The sequence below is a fragment of the Phyllostomus hastatus genome, unplaced genomic scaffold (genome assembly GCF_019186645.2).
Source record: "Phyllostomus hastatus isolate PE091 unplaced genomic scaffold, TTU_PhHast_1.1 phas_scaffold_501, whole genome shotgun sequence".
NCBI lineage: Eukaryota > Metazoa > Chordata > Mammalia > Chiroptera > Phyllostomidae > Phyllostomus > Phyllostomus hastatus.
In genome coordinates, this window is record NW_025334033.1 from 2,043,222 (window position 1) to 2,059,890 (window position 16,669).

A 16,669-nucleotide genomic window follows, 5' to 3' on the forward strand; every position below is an offset into this window, starting at 1 on the left:
GTCTCCTTTGCCTGCCTACTCCTTCCCCTCCACCCAGTCACCACCACCCTACCACCCTACAACCAAGAAGTTAATGTCTCCAAGGAAGACTTGTGTCAATGGGGAAAAAGTAAAATAATGTTTATTTTTAAAATATCTTTATCCCAATTAAAGATGTTTTATTTTACTAATTTACTTTTAGAGAGGGGGGGAGGGAAGGAGAAAAAGGAAAAGAAACATCAATGTGGAAGAGATTTGGTTGTACTACCACAGTTGGGGACCTGGCCTGCAACCCAGGCATGTGCCTGACTGGGAATTGAACCGGCAACCTCTCAGTTCGCAGGCCAGTGGTCATTCCACTGAGTGACACCAGCCAGGGTTCTGTATCCCAATTAAATAGAATGTTTCTTATTTTTTTATTTATTCACTGGTATATATTTTTTACTATTTAAACTAATAGCAGAAGTAGGACTCAAGATAATCATTACAATTATTTTATATAGCCCTTTGAATATAAGTTATTAAGGCATTCCTTATTTTTTTTTTCCATTTGGACATATAGGTATTCAGAACAGCATCTAGACTTAAAAAAAATCAGTGACATCCTATTTCTATAGGCATTCTAGACCCAAATAAGAATTAGGCTAAATCTCCAGCCATTTTCGGTCTCAGCTTTACCATTCTTTGTGAAAACAAATGAAACTACAACATACTTTTACTTGATTACTCTGAAATTTCTTAATTTTCTACTTTGTTTTTTCTTTTGCTTAACAGGTATATATTTTCCCCCGGGCTGCCATCTTTCGTAGTGATGATGCACTCAAGGAATCAGCAAACATGCTAAATAACATGCGTGTCTATGGCACAGCCTTCTTAGTCCTCCTGGTGTTGGTGGTGTTCATAGGTGTACGCTACGTGAACAAGTTTGCCTCGCTTTTTCTGGCCTGTGTCATTGTGTCCATCTTGGCCATCTATGCTGGAGCCATCAAATCATCTTTTGCCCCTCCACACTTTCCGTATGTGTCTGTCTCTCTAACTAAACATTATTGTTGGGTAGTCATGGCCAATGCCTAATGATCTGATCATTTTTAAGTCAGAATTTTACAGTCTCTCTAAAATTTCCCTTTTGGATAGGCCAGGTTGGCACCTAGGCAGGAAGCCTCCCAGAAGACTGCTTAGTCTGTTCATCTTCCTTGTTGATCCTCTTCCTTAATGTCCTAAGCATAGAATTGGCAGCTATAACTGTCATTTTGTTATAGAGACTTATAGAGGTTTTTTGAAAACCCTCTGACAATGATTGTGCATACTTAAACTATTCATGAAGCGCTTTTCAAACAGTATAGTTATTGCCAGCAACCTTTATAAACTATTTAAATGTTGGATTCTTTTTACTAATGAAAAATCAAGAGTCAAAGGAAACCTAAACTCCTACCTAAATATTTGTAATTCATTAAATTTTTAATTCTTTAGTACCATAACGGACTTCCTAGTCATAAAATAAAGGAAAATAAATGTCATTATTTTCATTTATGCCTTGGTATTAAGTTATATTATACACCATAAGTAGTTCAGGTACCTTAAAGTACCTGAAGCAACAGTGGGTGTGTGTAGATAGGTGACTCACAGGCTCACGTGTTTTCAATTACCTAGCAGGCTAGGGACTAAGCAGCACTGTTATTTGTAATCTTGTTACAGAGATTGTCTTTGAAAAGACATCTGGTTCATCTAGGGATTAAATTCATCAATCCTGTGTTGATTTAACCTGATTACAGAAAAGTAGATTTTTTAAGAGGAAAAATTAGTTTCATAGAGATTAAATTGCCCCAAAGTTAATTAGTATCAGAGCAATAACATGAACCCTGTGATTTTCTGACTCCTAGTCCAGTATTTCCTCTATTATGCTAAATGATGTCAGCAATAGGTTCCATCATACTTTTTTAATCTGCTTGTCATGCACTACAGAGCAGCTGAAGATCCATTTAGAGTCATAAAAATGGCTTCCTCTGGCTATATCATACCTTGTAAAATTCCATTTGCCTCTAATTCTCTTTTGATGCTTCTCTTTTGTAGTGGATAAAAAGTCATAATGTGTGGTATTGTCTTTAAAATATTCCAGCAACATAAGACAAAAAACCTAGAGGAATGCATGATATGAGACTGGGAAATATTAAAAGTTATTGAAGCTGAGTAATGGGTACATGGTTCATTATGTATGCTTGCTATCATTTTGCAGATTTTAAAAGTTGCTTTGTTCCTCTTGAAAAATATTTAACTGTGGGTATATTATTCCTTTGTTCATATTTATATTTCTGGGTTAAAGAAAAAATAAAATCAGCAATGAATATTTGTATTATCCTTAAATACCCTCACTCCCACTGGGTCCAGGCTTAAGTTCAAAAACAGTTTTCTGTTAGGCCACTGAGGTATGTGCTTTTGAATTCTAGCCAAGCTGTCTTCCTCCAAACAGTAGCCAGAAGTTTGACCTTTAGCCAAACATTTTCAAGGGGTTTATTTTAAACAAGGCTTTTCTGGGCCAAAAATAAAATTAGGGGAAATTTTTTTTTTGTAACAGAAAAGGACTCTTCTTTTAGACCTAACAATTGGTTAATAACCTAGAAAGTTTGGAAGATGAGTCAGCACAGTATATTCAGACAGTCCTTCTCTCTGAATGTTGTCACTACCACCTGCCATCTGTTTGACCTCGTGCAGACTACTTTATCTCCCTAAACTTCAGTTCCTCCATCCACAAAATAGAAATAATACATATTTTGTGAGATTTCTTTAAGGATTAAATTGGCAGAAAATGTAAGTCACCATTTACAGTGCTAGTCAATAGTGGTTTTTTTTGTCCATGACAGTGAAACTCTTAGAGTTTTGCCATTTATTATTTACTACCCCATTTTTAAAAATCTTTTTTCTTTGCTTCCTTTTTCTCCCTGTTTGTTTTTACTTAGGGTCTGCATGCTGGGTAACCGCACCCTTTCATCAAGACACATTGACATTTGCTCAAAGACCAAGGAAATGAACAACATGACAATACCATCAAAGTTATGGGGCTTCTTCTGTAACTCAAGTCAATTTTTCAATGCCACCTGTGATGAATATTTTGTTCACAATAATGTCACATCAATCCAGGGCATTCCTGGATTGGCTAGTGGTGTCATTACAGGTAATTTGGGAGGTCTTTGGACAAGATTTTCCTTTTTTTCTGAGGAAAATGGGCTTTGTCATCTTAGACTCTTCCATAGTCCATGAAGACTCGCTGCCATGGGTCACTCCCCTGTAAGCCCAGCATACAACTCTTAATTCGACATCTTTTTACTTTTCTATTAGTGAATTTATCCCTTTTCAGGGCTCCCTAAAAGTGTTGTCTGTTAAAAATTAGCATCTTTCCTTTTGATAACAGAACTGAGAACATCACTTTTTAACCTAGAATAAGATAATAAAATATTCTTTGTGTTATTGTAAAATTGCTAATGTTCTTCCTACGGTGACAGCTGAAATGTAACTATTTTAGTGTCACCACATCCACATGTGTCTTTTCCTAACTCAGCTAGATTTCTGAAACTCTTTCCTTAAGTGACTTCTATTTTAAATGTTTGGTCCACAAATTCTTTGCGTGTAAGCAAGTTTACACTAAGAAACAGCATTGATAACTAATAAAAAAAATAGGCTTTGTGGGACATTTAGCTTTAGTCTGCTTAAGTTTTACTAATTTGCATTAGCAAACTTGACTTGAAAGTTTCAAAGCATTTTGTCAAATTGTATTTAAACCAGACGAGAAAGGGCACTAGTTTTTATTTATGTGTGTTTTATTGTACGAAATGCATGTGCCATATGTATGTGCTCATTGGAAGCAAATATACCTTTAAAAACTATGTAAATGAGGAGTCTGATTTAGAAAATCATTTGGGTAGAAATGATCTAATTCTCTTCTTTCCTTAGTGCTGCTGCTTATATCCTCCTTTTTCCCACTGCAGAGAATCTTTGGAGTAATTATCTACCAAAGGGAGAGATCATTGAGAAGCCCTCAGCCAAATCTTCTGATGTCTTAGGCAACTTAAACCACGAGTATGTCCTTGTTGACATTACCACCTCCTTTACACTTCTGGTGGGGATCTTCTTTCCCTCTGTCACAGGTGAGCATTTGGGCTGTTGTCTATTTTAGAAGCTGTCAGACACAAGGAATGATTTTTCTCAGGAGACAAAATTATATTCTCAGAGTTGCTCAATTTGTGTTTAGTATCAGTATGAATATCAAAGTGTTCAGGAATTCAAAAAGTTAACTTGTTCTTTTTTCTTCCCTAAAGGCATCATGGCTGGATCAAACAGATCTGGAGATCTGAAAGATGCTCAAAAGTCTATTCCCATTGGCACTATCCTCGCCATCCTGACCACCTCCTTTGTCTGTATCCTTTTCATGGACCCAGCCTGAGTCTTAGTTATAGGAACATCCAGAGGAGCTAGGGTGATTAGTGTTTTTGTCCTGGTGGGAAAGATATCTTTTTCTACCACTTCAGTTCTCACCAGATAATCTACCCACCTCATCTTTAAAACACAAGAAAGGATTTATAGGATTAGTAAATGTAGCAACTAATTTTACTGATAGAAGAAATATCCTGAGTGTCTACTTTCTACCTCATTTTAGAGGGCGAATGTCAGTTTCCTTGACTCTCAATACGATAGATTTAAGCAATGTTGTCCTTTTTGGCGCATGTATTGAAGGCGTTGTTCTCAGAGACAAGTGAGTAGTTGATTTCCTTGTAATAACTATGTCTGTCTTCTATCATGTCTGATCATCCCACATAGTCCCAAGACTCAAAGCCCAAAACCCAATCTGAGCTATCTAATATCGTGGCTAACAATTAGGAAATACATGTACAGTCTGTAGTTCCCCAAAAAGATTAGTGAATAATAAGGGCCATTATGTTGTTAAAAATAGGTGAAATGCAAAAAAATTAAAAAATGTGAAATGCAATAAATATAGCTCTTCAATGAAGTAGTGAATTTGTCTGAACAATAAGGACTTTTCTGTATATTAAGGGCTGTTGGAAAACCAAGAGTGAAAGTAAGGAAGGCAAGTACAAGAAAACTGTCAAGTGTCTCTAGCATCTTTGCTATGAAACATAAGTATGTATCTGTTTGGTGTTCTAAATAAATGCTTGAAACTTTCTTCATTTCCTTTATGAAGGCTGCTAAGTGTTTTTCCTTTCCTCTCACTTATGAGTATAAAATGTGTCTTTGCAGGAAATTCCTATAAAAATCTTTCCCTGAAACCTGCTCTATCTCTTGCCATTTTCCCTGTCTTGGGGAGTTAATAGTCTCACCATTTACCCCTTTCACAGAAACCTAGGTGTCACCTTAGACTTTTTCCCACCAATTCCCTCATCTAATTATTGTATTTTCTAAGCCCTGTAAATTCCACCTTTCATCTTAATAGATCTTATTCTTTCCACTATTCTTTCCCCCCCCCATCATTTTATATAGGGCTTCAGGATCTTTTGTAATAATCACTCTTTCAGTTTTACCACTTTCTAGTAATCCTTCTTCCCATGCTGCCTCCAGAATGACTTTTCTAAAACACAAATTTGGTCACACAAACCTTCCTTCCTCAGAGCCCGTCAAAGCTCTTAAAAACCCATTACTTTGCTCTGGTCCTGGCCACCTTTTTCTAATCTCATCTGCCATTCCATCATAAACTCCCTATGCTCTGAACTTAAATGTACCTTTTTCCGGATCTCCATCCATCCACACATTTACGTGGTTTCCTTTGCTTAGAATGGGTTATTCCCACCTGCCAGACTCATATTCACCCTTTAAGAGTAGACTAAGTGTCTCCTATCCTATGAAGCTTTCCCAGACTCAGATATATCTTTCCCAAACAGAGATAACCACTCCTCCCTTTGTTCAACCACTGTATTGAACATGCTGTATTATCACACTCACCATACCGTATTGCAGCTACTAGATTGAGTTCTTGGAGGACAGGAACCCTAACACAGGCATGCCTAATTTTATTGTACTTCGTAGGTACTGTGTTTTTTACAAATTGAAGGTTTATGGCAACCGTGTATTGAGCAAGTATATCAGTGCCATTTTTCCAATAGCATTTGCTTACTTTGTGTCCATCACACTTCGGTAATTCTCATAATTATTTCCAAATTTTTCATTATTATATTTGTTTTAGTGACCTGTGATTAGTGATCTTTGATGTTACTATTGTAACTGTTTTGGGCTACCACAAACCATGTCCATATAAGACTGCTAACTTGATGAATATTCTGTGTGTTCTGACTGCTCCATTGCCCAACAATTCCCTCATCTCTCCCTCTCTGCACAGGCCTCCCTATTCCTGGAGACAACAACAATATTGAAATTAGGCCACATAGTACCTCAATAATGACCTCTAAGTATTCAAGTGAAAGAGTCGCATGTCTCTCACTTTAAATCAAAAGCTAGAAGTGATTAAATTTAGTGAGGAAGACATGTCCAAAGCTGAGATAGTCTAAAAGCTAGGTCTCTTGTAGCAGTCTAAAGTTATTCCCAGAATAAATTTACCCACTCTTATTTCTCTGTCAGGTTTGGGGATGCTGTGAAAGGGAATCTGGTGGTAGGTACCTTATCTTGGCCATCCCCATGGGTGATTGTTATTGGCTCCTTCTTCTCAACGTGTGGGGCTGGACTTCAAAGTCTCACAGGGGCACCACGGCTGCTACAAGCTATAGCAAAGGATAACATCATACCCTTTCTGAGGGTGAGTGACCTTTTTTGTGCCCTCTTCCTTTTTTCTCAAGTCTTATGAGAAACAGTGTGGTCTTTATAGGCTTAGAAATTACTGGATCATATAATATGAAGATATGTAGGTTTTTATTATAATACTAAATTCATAGTGTAAGTTTATATGTGAGTTGAATAAAGGTGTTTAAAAGATGGTACAGTAGTAACAGTATTATCTTCAGATATTATCTATAGTTATCAAAAACTGTAGTACTGACTCAACCTATATCTGATGTTTCCCTTCTTTATACAGGTTTTTGGTCACAGCAAAGCCAATGGGGAACCTACCTGGGCTTTACTTCTGACTGCTGCCATTGCAGAGCTGGGAATCCTTATTGCCTCTCTGGATCTTGTGGCCCCAATTCTTTCCATGTAGGAGCCAGTTACTGTCTTTACTTATTCTTGCTTGTGCAATGTATAATACATGTTGATTACCATCAGGCATAAAACAGTAGTGATAACAGAGTGAGCAAGTACAGGTGTAACATCACCTACATAATAAATATTCCCGAGAAGTTTCATGTATGGCCAATTGCCATAATTTCTTCCTACCATATAATTTCAAATGTTCTTTGCCTTCATTTCTGGCTATTATCAATTGGTGGTAGCATATACTACTACTGTTAGCTTTTTTCATTCCACTGTGACTTACTGATAACTTACTACTTACAGGGCACTGGGCATTATACTAGGAATACAAAGATGAAGGAAGTGATGATAGATGAAGGAAGCAATGATCTCTGCATAGTGTGATTAATACTGTGGTAAAAGTGTACACTGAGTTCTATAAGGCTCTTATGTGAGGCCTCTAAATGGACTGAGACTCCAGAAAGGTGTTCTGGAGGAAATAACACTTGTCTCTTGAAGGAGGACTGGTTATTTGCTAAGCAACAAAGGGGTGAAAGGTATTCCAGGCAGAGGATGTGTGTGAACAAATTGAGGGATGAAATAATGCAATACATCCAGAGAGCTGAAAGCAGTTAGGCTCTGATGGAGCAGAGGGTGCTTGTTGGGAAGCATCAGACCAGACAAGCAGGTAGGGCCAGATCACAGAGTACCTGGAACTTTTCACCTGGAAGAAGGGAGTAGCACTTTGAAAACAAAATGATTATATTTATGTTTTAGAATGATCAATTTGGTATAAAACATAGATTAGACGTAAGCTGAAATTGAGCTAGGAATGCCAATTGGAAGCTTATTTAACTAGCGAAGAAGCAATGAAAGTCTGAACTAAGGTGATAGTGGTAGAGATTTTTATTTTTTAAAAAATAATTTTTATTTATTTTTAGAGATGGGGGAAGGGAGGGAGAAAGAGAGGGAAAGAAACATCAATGTGTGGTTTCCTCTTGCATGTGCCCCCATTGGGGACCTGGCCTGCAACCCAGGCATGTACCCCAACTGGGAATCAAACCAGCAACTCTTTGCTTCACAGTCTGGCACTCAGTCCACTGAGCCACACCAGCCAGGGTAATGGTAGAGATTTTTAACTACACAGAATCCATAGGACTTGATAAGTGAATTTGGAACAAGGATGAGAAAAAAGAATACCTGGGTGAAGAGTGGTTGTATCATTGCTGAGAGAGAGCATAACAGAGTCAGCAGGTTTGTGGGGAGAATTTATGTTTCTCTACTTGCTAGTCTTAATCAAAAGTTAGTGGGTTAGAATGAAGGCTTCAATACAGGAAAGGTATTTAATAAAATAGCCTTTGAAGAATCATTTTACAGTAATAATTGTTTCTATTGCTCTTTTTTATTCTACTAGGTTTTTTCTCATGTGTTACCTGTTTGTAAACTTGGCATGTGCCTTGCAAACATTACTTCGAACACCCAACTGGAGACCCCGGTTCCGCTACTACCACTGGTAAATCTGCTTAAAAACTTCTTTCTCACCCCCAAATTCGGAAAAAGCCCACCGTTGAACTTAGAAAACTAGGAGATTCTGGAATCTTGATATAATTTTTTTCTTGGCCAGCTATTTCAACTTTCAATGCTCACCTGAATTCCCAATACTACCATATTTTTCATATGCTTTATAGTAATTGATAACACTCACTTGTGAATAAAGACCAAAACTATGAAGTAAATATTTTCATTCTGCTTCATTCTTTAGGTTAAAACAACTTTGCTTTTGCATTCTCTTTTTCCATTTCCCTCTTAGCTAAGCACTGGACTTCACTGCTTTCTATCTGTGCTCTTGTATTCTCATCAGTTTCATTGTCAAGCTCTCTTCCTTATGAAAATTTCATGTAGTAGTTAAAACTATGAGCTGTAGAGTCTAGTGACCTACATTGAAATGTTAGCTCTACTATTTCCTAATTTTGTAACCTTCAACAAAGCACATAACCAAAAAATTTCTTTTTACTATTTGTAAATGGAACTAATAGTATTACCTATCTCATAGGGTTGTTTTTGAGATACTCTAAAGTGCTTAGCACAGTGCGTACTATGCACTAACGTGCTCAGTGAAATGCTGCTAGCATGTTCAAGTCTCCTCCGTCCTGAAGGAGCCATCATGCTTTTAGCTACTATGCCATCTCTTTCCGATTTCTTTTCTCTCATACTTAAAAGTTCTTTAATATATCCTGTATGTACTTGTTCTCCAACAATACTATATTTTCATTAAATTCTAATCTCCAGATTAGCACTCTCATATTTATTCTTTAAAATCAATTACAAAGCTAAGAAGGTCATTGAACAGAAGAACTTTAGTAACTGTAGTGTCTAATTCATTGTTATTGCATTTTACTCAAGTTCTATCTGCAATGGTCTCACCATAGTTTAAAAAGCCCCTCTAGTACAGGCTTCTTTTTAGCTACTTAGAAGAACACTTTTTTTGTTGTGTTTTTGTTTTCATTTTTCTAGGGCCCTTTCTTTCATGGGAATGAGTATCTGTCTGGCTTTGATGTTCATTTCTTCCTGGTATTATGCCATCGTAGCTATGGTAATAGCTGGTATGATCTACAAGTACATTGAGTACCAAGGGTGAGTCTGTGGATTTGACCTCGATCACTGTTAAAAATATCAAAACTGGCTAGTTGGTTAGAACCAACCCAAAGAAAATTGTATTAGGATCCAGATAACTTTATTTATAACTAAATTTTGTACCCCAGATGATTCTCTAAACCATCCCATAGGCACAGCTTTTAATCACAAGAGGAACCTGTTAAGAAAGTATGAGTGGATTGATTAAAAAAAGTAATTAAAAAGACATATTCAAATAATAATGAGAATTACATAAATTATAACACAAATATAAATAGCTCTTTAGTCAAGGGATTGCTCTGAAATTAAAAAGAAGTTAGTCCTGAAAAACTTTGTAACAGCTAAAATTCGACAATTTACAAAAATCAACAATAAGTAACACTGACACAGAAGATTACATTGAATAAATTGTTTCCATTATTTTAAAAATAAACTTTGGGTCTCTATTAATATCCCAATTATTTTAAAATAAACTTTGGGTCTATATTAATTTCCCAATTCAAATTGTTGTTTTACACGATTGCTTGTGAACAGTCACACAGAAGGACAGTGAGTGACCCTTCCAGCCTTTATTCTTCACGGGGGCCCAGTATAGTCTGTTGAGGAACATTAGTGGTGATCTGCTTACAGGGAGTTTATTATGTTAGTAAAGAGCATTATGTAGATCTTCAATATGAGTTTTAATCTTCTACCTTATGCATATGTTACTTTTAGATTCAGAAAAAATAAACTTAATTTTTAGGAATTGTACTTGCTGTGGTTTAAATCCGTTCCTGCTCTTTTCTCCTTTTCCTCCCAGAGCTGAGAAAGAATGGGGTGATGGTATCCGTGGGCTGTCCCTCAGTGCTGCTCGGTTTGCTTTGCTTCGCCTGGAGGAAGGACCTCCACACACTAAAAACTGGAGGTAAAGAAGGCGTGAGGGGAGTGCAAAATGGGTAAAAGGGGTCAAATATATGGTAATGGATATAAACTAGACTTTTGGTGGTGAGCATGCAATAGTGTATACAGATATCAAATTAGAATGTAATATACCTGAAATTTATATGATGTTATTAATCAGTTACCTCAGTAATAATTTTTTAAATATAAATAACAGACTTTTAGAAGGAGAATGAAACAGAGCTTTAGTGGTGTTTGGCATATAATTGCACACGGAAATGTGTGTGTCGTTGATACAGGATGAGGAAATCCTGTGGCTCAAGGAATTGGTGTAAAGGACCTGTTTTGAACTGTCCCATATCCTCGATGTCTTTATGCATTTTTCTTCATGTGATTTATGATCTAGATTTCTACCATTTTTATTCTTCCCTGAAGACCGATCAACTTGAAATAATACTGGAAAGATTCAAAATAATTCTATACTCTTGTGATTTCTTCTAATCTCTCCCTTCTGTCAAATTACATGTTTTTATATAGATCTCCTGAATTAAGGGATAGAATTGTCATTCTGTTCCCCTAACCCAGTGTTTTCTCACCCATACCACACCCCTCACTCCTACTCCACCCCTACCCATTTCTTTACAGGCCTCAGTTGCTTGTGTTGCTGAAACTAGATGAAGACTTACACGTCAAACATCCTCGCCTCCTCACCTTTGCTTCACAGCTTAAAGCAGGAAAGGGACTCACTATTGTAGGCTCTGTCATTGTGGGGAACTTCCTGGAGAACTATGGTGAAGCTTTAGCTGCCGAACAGGTAAGAGTCAAGGCTTACTCAGTGGAATTTAGCTTAAGGTTTTGTGATGTTAAATATTAAGACCTCAGATATCCAAGTTAATCCCTATCCAGAGGATATTTCCTTCTGAATGCTGTCTTTTGAACAATCATATTTTCCCAAATAATAAGATGAGCCAGAATATAGAATGTATCGTTTCTTCTTATTTAAAGCATTACTAAACTGTAAGGTTATTGAGGCTAAGCACTATTGTCAGAAGACTCCAAACATTAACTCATCCCTGAGAGAGTCATGTAAATGAATCTGTTCTTTGGAATATGGAGATGATTTTTCTCAATCTTGTGTCAACAAGGAGCAATGAGCAACCCTTCTTCCTGTTTACTAATCTGCATGGTATCATGAGCAAGATTTCTTTGCTATTTCTGATTACCTTACTTAATATTAAAGTTCTCCCTGAAGAAAAAAGTAGTTTTCACTCTGATTCTTCTTATAAATAATAGAACTAACCATTTGTTTAGGGAAATTTTCAATTACATTTCAAAATTTGTACTGGATTTCATTTTGGAATGCTTTGAAAGCTTAAGCACTAGAAATTCTGAAAATGTATTAGTCCAGAATGATGGTAAAAATAAAAAGCATAGGATTGGAAATTAAGAGACTCTGTGTAATATCACAGCTATACTACTAACTTAATCTGATCCTTTGGGAAAACCATACCCATTTTCTACATCATTGTTCCCCTCACCTTTTCACCAACAGGGTAGAGAAAGAGTAAATGAAATATCATCTCAAGGGGACTAACTGGTAATAGAAAAACATATGATAAAGATTAAACCAAAAAAAGAAATATCACCTCCAAATTGGCTTGAATAAGTAAAAGAATAGTAAAGCAAATACAGATATCAATAATCACCATTAAAATGTCAAAAAGAATATGGAAATAGGAGAAACAAAACAGAAAACATTCCTGAAAAAATTCTTAAGTGAACCTGAATTATCAGATTAAATTTCTAGTAATATGAGTCCGGGCATGCCTGATTGAGGAAGGTAGATCGTAGTCACACTCTCCCTGATCAATTAAGAAAGAATATTGATGATTCATTTTGTGAAGATCCCTATTGTCAATTTTGGGGGTATGTTAAGGGGAAAAAAGCAAAATAGAGAAAAAGACGGAGGAACTACATGTAGACAACCACCTGTACGTATAGTTAGCCCTTAGTGAGTAAGACAAAAGGATCATGAAATTTCATTGGGATGACTTTAACTTTTGGACTTTTCTATAGGAGACAGGGTCTTGAGCAGAGTTTGGAAAGAAGAAGGAGATTGGAGGAGTAAGTTAAAAAGTCCAGGATGAAGCAATTCAGTATTGAAATTATGTCTCTCTTTCAGACCATAAAGAACCTAATGGAGGTAGAGAAGGTAAAAGGATTCTGCCAGCTGGTGGTGGCCGCCAAGCTGAAAGAGGGTATTTCCCACCTCATCCAGTCATGTGGCCTTGGAGGCATGAAGCACAACACAGTGGTGATGGGGTGGCCTAATGGCTGGCGCCAAAGTGAAGATGCTCGGGCTTGGAAGACTTTTATTGGTACAAAACACTTTTCAGTGACCAGAGGGAAGAGGGGAGGAAATTTCAGGGAAAAAGGGGAAGGGTTTGCAGGAACAAGCATAAAGGACACATGGACAAAAACAAAGGGCAGGTGGAAATGAGAAGGAGGTGGGAAGGGCTGGGGGGTGGGCTATGATGGAGGTAAAAGGCAGAAAATTATACTTGAACAACAAAATAAAAAACAAAAAAGAAAACACACTTTTTGTACTATCCCACAGGCCCACGTAGAGGATGCAGTTAAATACTGTTACCCTAACCCCATCCCCTAGCCTCCTGAGTAGAGACTGTGTCCTTGCTGAAGCATGATCTTATAAGGGTACCTAAATAACCACTAGTAATAATAACCTTTTTCTACTTACCCCCTCTAGCTTTCCATTGTGTTCATGAATTTTTATCTCTGTCAAGTCTTCTGTTAGGAATTATCTCTAAAATCCAAATTTTCATTTGTGAGCTTCCATATTGAATTATCTTAAGAATTGCAAGGATTGACCCTCAGCTTCAAAGCCTTCCAAATTCCCATACCCCCCTTAGAAATGTAGTAAACAGAATATATCTAGTAATAGACATCATGGCATTCAATCTAATTCTCTTAGCTTTTTTTTCCTTAGTGATTTTTTTGGTACTTGCTGAGGTACAACCTACTATGTAAATAGGACACTTGCTCAAAGAAATGTAAAGGAACATTATCCTTGCTTTCCTGTCATGGTAGGAAGCAGGGCGTTCTTAAGGCTTCTTTTCTGCTCATCCTGATTCTCTCTTTTTTCCCCCTAGGCACAGTTCGAGTGACAACTGCTGCCCACTTGGCCCTGCTAGTGGCAAAAAACATCTCGTTCTTTCCCAGCAACGTGGAGCAGTTTTCTGAGGGCAACATCGACGTGTGGTGGATTGTGCACGATGGGGGAATGCTCATGCTGCTACCATTCTTACTTAAACAGCACAAGGTATTTCAGACCTCTTTTTAAAAAGTCTTCCTCCCTCAACTGCTGTCCTGTTTATTAGATAAATTATTCCTCTCTCATTACATAGTGTTGGGGCTTAGAATTAGAAGAGTTGGGGATTATTCTTGGCTCTCCCTTGATAACTAGTTTCAACATTATGAGGAATATTTTCTTCATGGTTGATATTTACTTATCTCCAAATGAAATTATGTAAATTAATAGTTCTAAATGGGCCCTTGGAAAAAACATTAACAAGTGAACACGTTCTTTAAAAAAAAAAAAAATAGATCAGCCCTGGTCAGATAGCCCAGTTGGTTAGAGTGTTGTCATGATGTTCCCAGGCGGTATGTTCAGTCACGGGTAAGGACACATAAAGTAATCACCCAGTGAGTGCATGGATAAGTGGAACAACAAGTCAATGTTTCTCTCTCCTCTGTCCCTTTGTCTGTCTGTCTCTAAAATCAATAAATATATAAATTAATTTTTTAAAAGACCAAGGTCTCAAATTTTGGAAATCTAAGGGAGTATGTGTGTGTGTATGGCAAACTGAAATTTTAAATCATAGTCTATGTGCATGGTGTCATCAATACACTACTGAATAAAGCACCCTCTTAATGTACCACATGCCATCTTTTCTTTTTTGCCAGGTATTTTATTGTTATGAAATTAAGAACTCTATAAAACATTATTTAATGTGTTCCTCTGTTAAGCTCTTGACCTAATACAATAACATTGCAAGCAGGAAGCTAGAAACCAATACCCTGATAATAGCAAGATGTTCTTAGGGGAAAATGCCTTGTGTGTTAAGGAATAGCTCACTTTTGCCTTCTTATATCAGATTTCCCATGTATGTGTGGTACTTTCTCAGGTGTGGCGAAAATGCAGCATACGGATCTTCACAGTAGCCCAACTAGAGGACAATAGTATTCAGATGAAGAAGGACCTGGCCACCTTCCTGTATCACCTGCGCATTGAGGCAGAGGTGGAAGTGGTGGAGATGGTAAGAAAGCCGAGTCTGAGATCAAAGAAACCCCCACTCCACCCTCCCCCATCCTGTCTTCCTAGTACCTTTTCTGGTTTGGGAAATTCTTTAGCTACAAATATGTATTAATTCCTTAGTTCCAATATAATCCTAATTTATTGGTCTAGATAAGTGGAATGTGTATGTGATATGCATTTGATGGTTTTTTAATTTTTGTTTTTTCTTTGTTACATAGCCCTCAAATTTCTGTCAGATTCTTGTCTGCTTAATATAATTTCATTGTTTTCATTAATCATGCTAAAATCACAGACACTTTTCAATAACCTAGCAGTATTTTTTTTAAAAGCTAGCATTTGCATTTTGTATTTTATGAAAACGCATATGTAATGGTTAGATTATGGAAAAGATTCTCAGGGCTTCTGGATTTGATCTGCAATCCACAATATTGTATTTATGTAGTTCAATGACTAAACAAAATAGGGATGAATCTTAGGTCAATATTGTGATACTTTCTCTGGTTTAATTTAATGAGTGGAAATGAAAATGTGTGGTTCATCCTTCTTTCTCCTTTGTGCTTATTGCCCACTTTGCTATTTGTGGCAGCACGACAGTGACATATCAGCTTATACCTATGAACGCACTCTGATGATGGAGCAAAGGTCCCAGATGCTCCGGCACATGCGACTTTCCAAGACAGAGCGGGACAGAGAGGTAAGACCTTGCTGCACTCATCTAATCCTGGCCCTATGAAGTCTGTCACTGAAAGGGTACTGTCACTGAAAGATACTGTGTTTTCTTTATAAGATGACAGATTCTGTCCTTCTCACTATGTCAGTTATCCCACTACAATCACATTATTGTTACAAAGTAATTGAAAGATGAAGCATGAAAGAAATTTGTGTGTAGAGTCAGAGTTGTGTTGGGCCTTCCGCAGGCACAGTTGGTAAAAGATCGGAATTCCATGCTACGATTGACCAGCATTGGCTCTGATGAGGATGAAGAGACAGAAACTTATCAGGAGAAGGTGCACATGACTTGGACAAAAGACAAGTACATGGCATCCCGGGGGCAAAAGGCCAAGTCAATGGAAGGATTCCAGGACCTGCTTAACATGCGCCCGTAAGTTTTCCAACTCATAAGCTTATGACATAACATAATATCATAGTCAGTGCAACAGATGTGACTTTACCAGCATATTTATTTCACCCCAAATTTAGCCACCTCTCTGTTGTTTGCCTATGCATATCAGCTACCAATTAACATTATACACAAGCAAACCGTCACTCTTCTCTATATTGTGTTCCTGGTATAAAACAAGCAAATATAGAATGAAAAAACCCAAGATATTAATATTATAAGGAAATCATTTTGTTCATTACATTATTATACTCAAAGCAAAAAAGCTCTGTATATCAAGTTTTTTAAGGTTGTTGACTACATGCCTAGTTTTCTGTTTGCCTTAACCACCTTTCTTCCCCCTCCGTCCTGCCCCTTTCCCTCCCCAGGGACCAGTCCAATGTGAGGCGGATGCACACAGCAGTGAAACTCAATGAGGTTATAGTTAACAAGTCCCATGAAGCAAAGCTGGTTTTGTTGAATATGCCAGGGCCACCCCGAAACCCTGAGGGTGATGAAAACTGTATCCTTTCCAAGAGTGGAGCTACCAGTAAGGAAAATACTAGCTTGTTTTTTAGGTGAGACTACTAGGTAACTGTAAAAGTCATTGTCTCAAA

The 16,669-nt window shown here is 37.2% G+C and overlaps 1 protein-coding gene across 4 annotated transcripts in view; it reads left to right on the plus strand.

The window, feature by feature from the left end:
• Positions 1–16,669, plus strand: part of SLC12A6 (solute carrier family 12 member 6) — a 99,929-nt gene that overhangs the window by 78,915 nt on the left and 4,345 nt on the right. For all 4 annotated transcript variants that reach the window (XM_045821992.1, XM_045821990.1, XM_045821991.1 and 1 more), the window contains 17 exons: positions 754–995; positions 2,934–3,148; positions 3,960–4,118; positions 4,290–4,388; positions 4,666–4,723; positions 6,559–6,733; positions 7,010–7,128; positions 8,519–8,617; positions 9,619–9,738; positions 10,538–10,642; positions 11,263–11,431; positions 12,800–12,995; positions 13,788–13,957; positions 14,823–14,954; positions 15,540–15,647; positions 15,871–16,055; positions 16,442–16,575. In XM_045821992.1, coding sequence (XP_045677948.1) covers positions 754–995; positions 2,934–3,148; positions 3,960–4,118; positions 4,290–4,388; positions 4,666–4,723; positions 6,559–6,733; positions 7,010–7,128; positions 8,519–8,617; positions 9,619–9,738; positions 10,538–10,642; positions 11,263–11,431; positions 12,800–12,995; positions 13,788–13,957; positions 14,823–14,954; positions 15,540–15,647; positions 15,871–16,055; positions 16,442–16,575 — 2,485 coding nt within the window. The remainder of the gene's footprint in view (positions 1–753; positions 996–2,933; positions 3,149–3,959; positions 4,119–4,289; positions 4,389–4,665; positions 4,724–6,558; positions 6,734–7,009; positions 7,129–8,518; positions 8,618–9,618; positions 9,739–10,537; positions 10,643–11,262; positions 11,432–12,799; positions 12,996–13,787; positions 13,958–14,822; positions 14,955–15,539; positions 15,648–15,870; positions 16,056–16,441; positions 16,576–16,669) is intronic.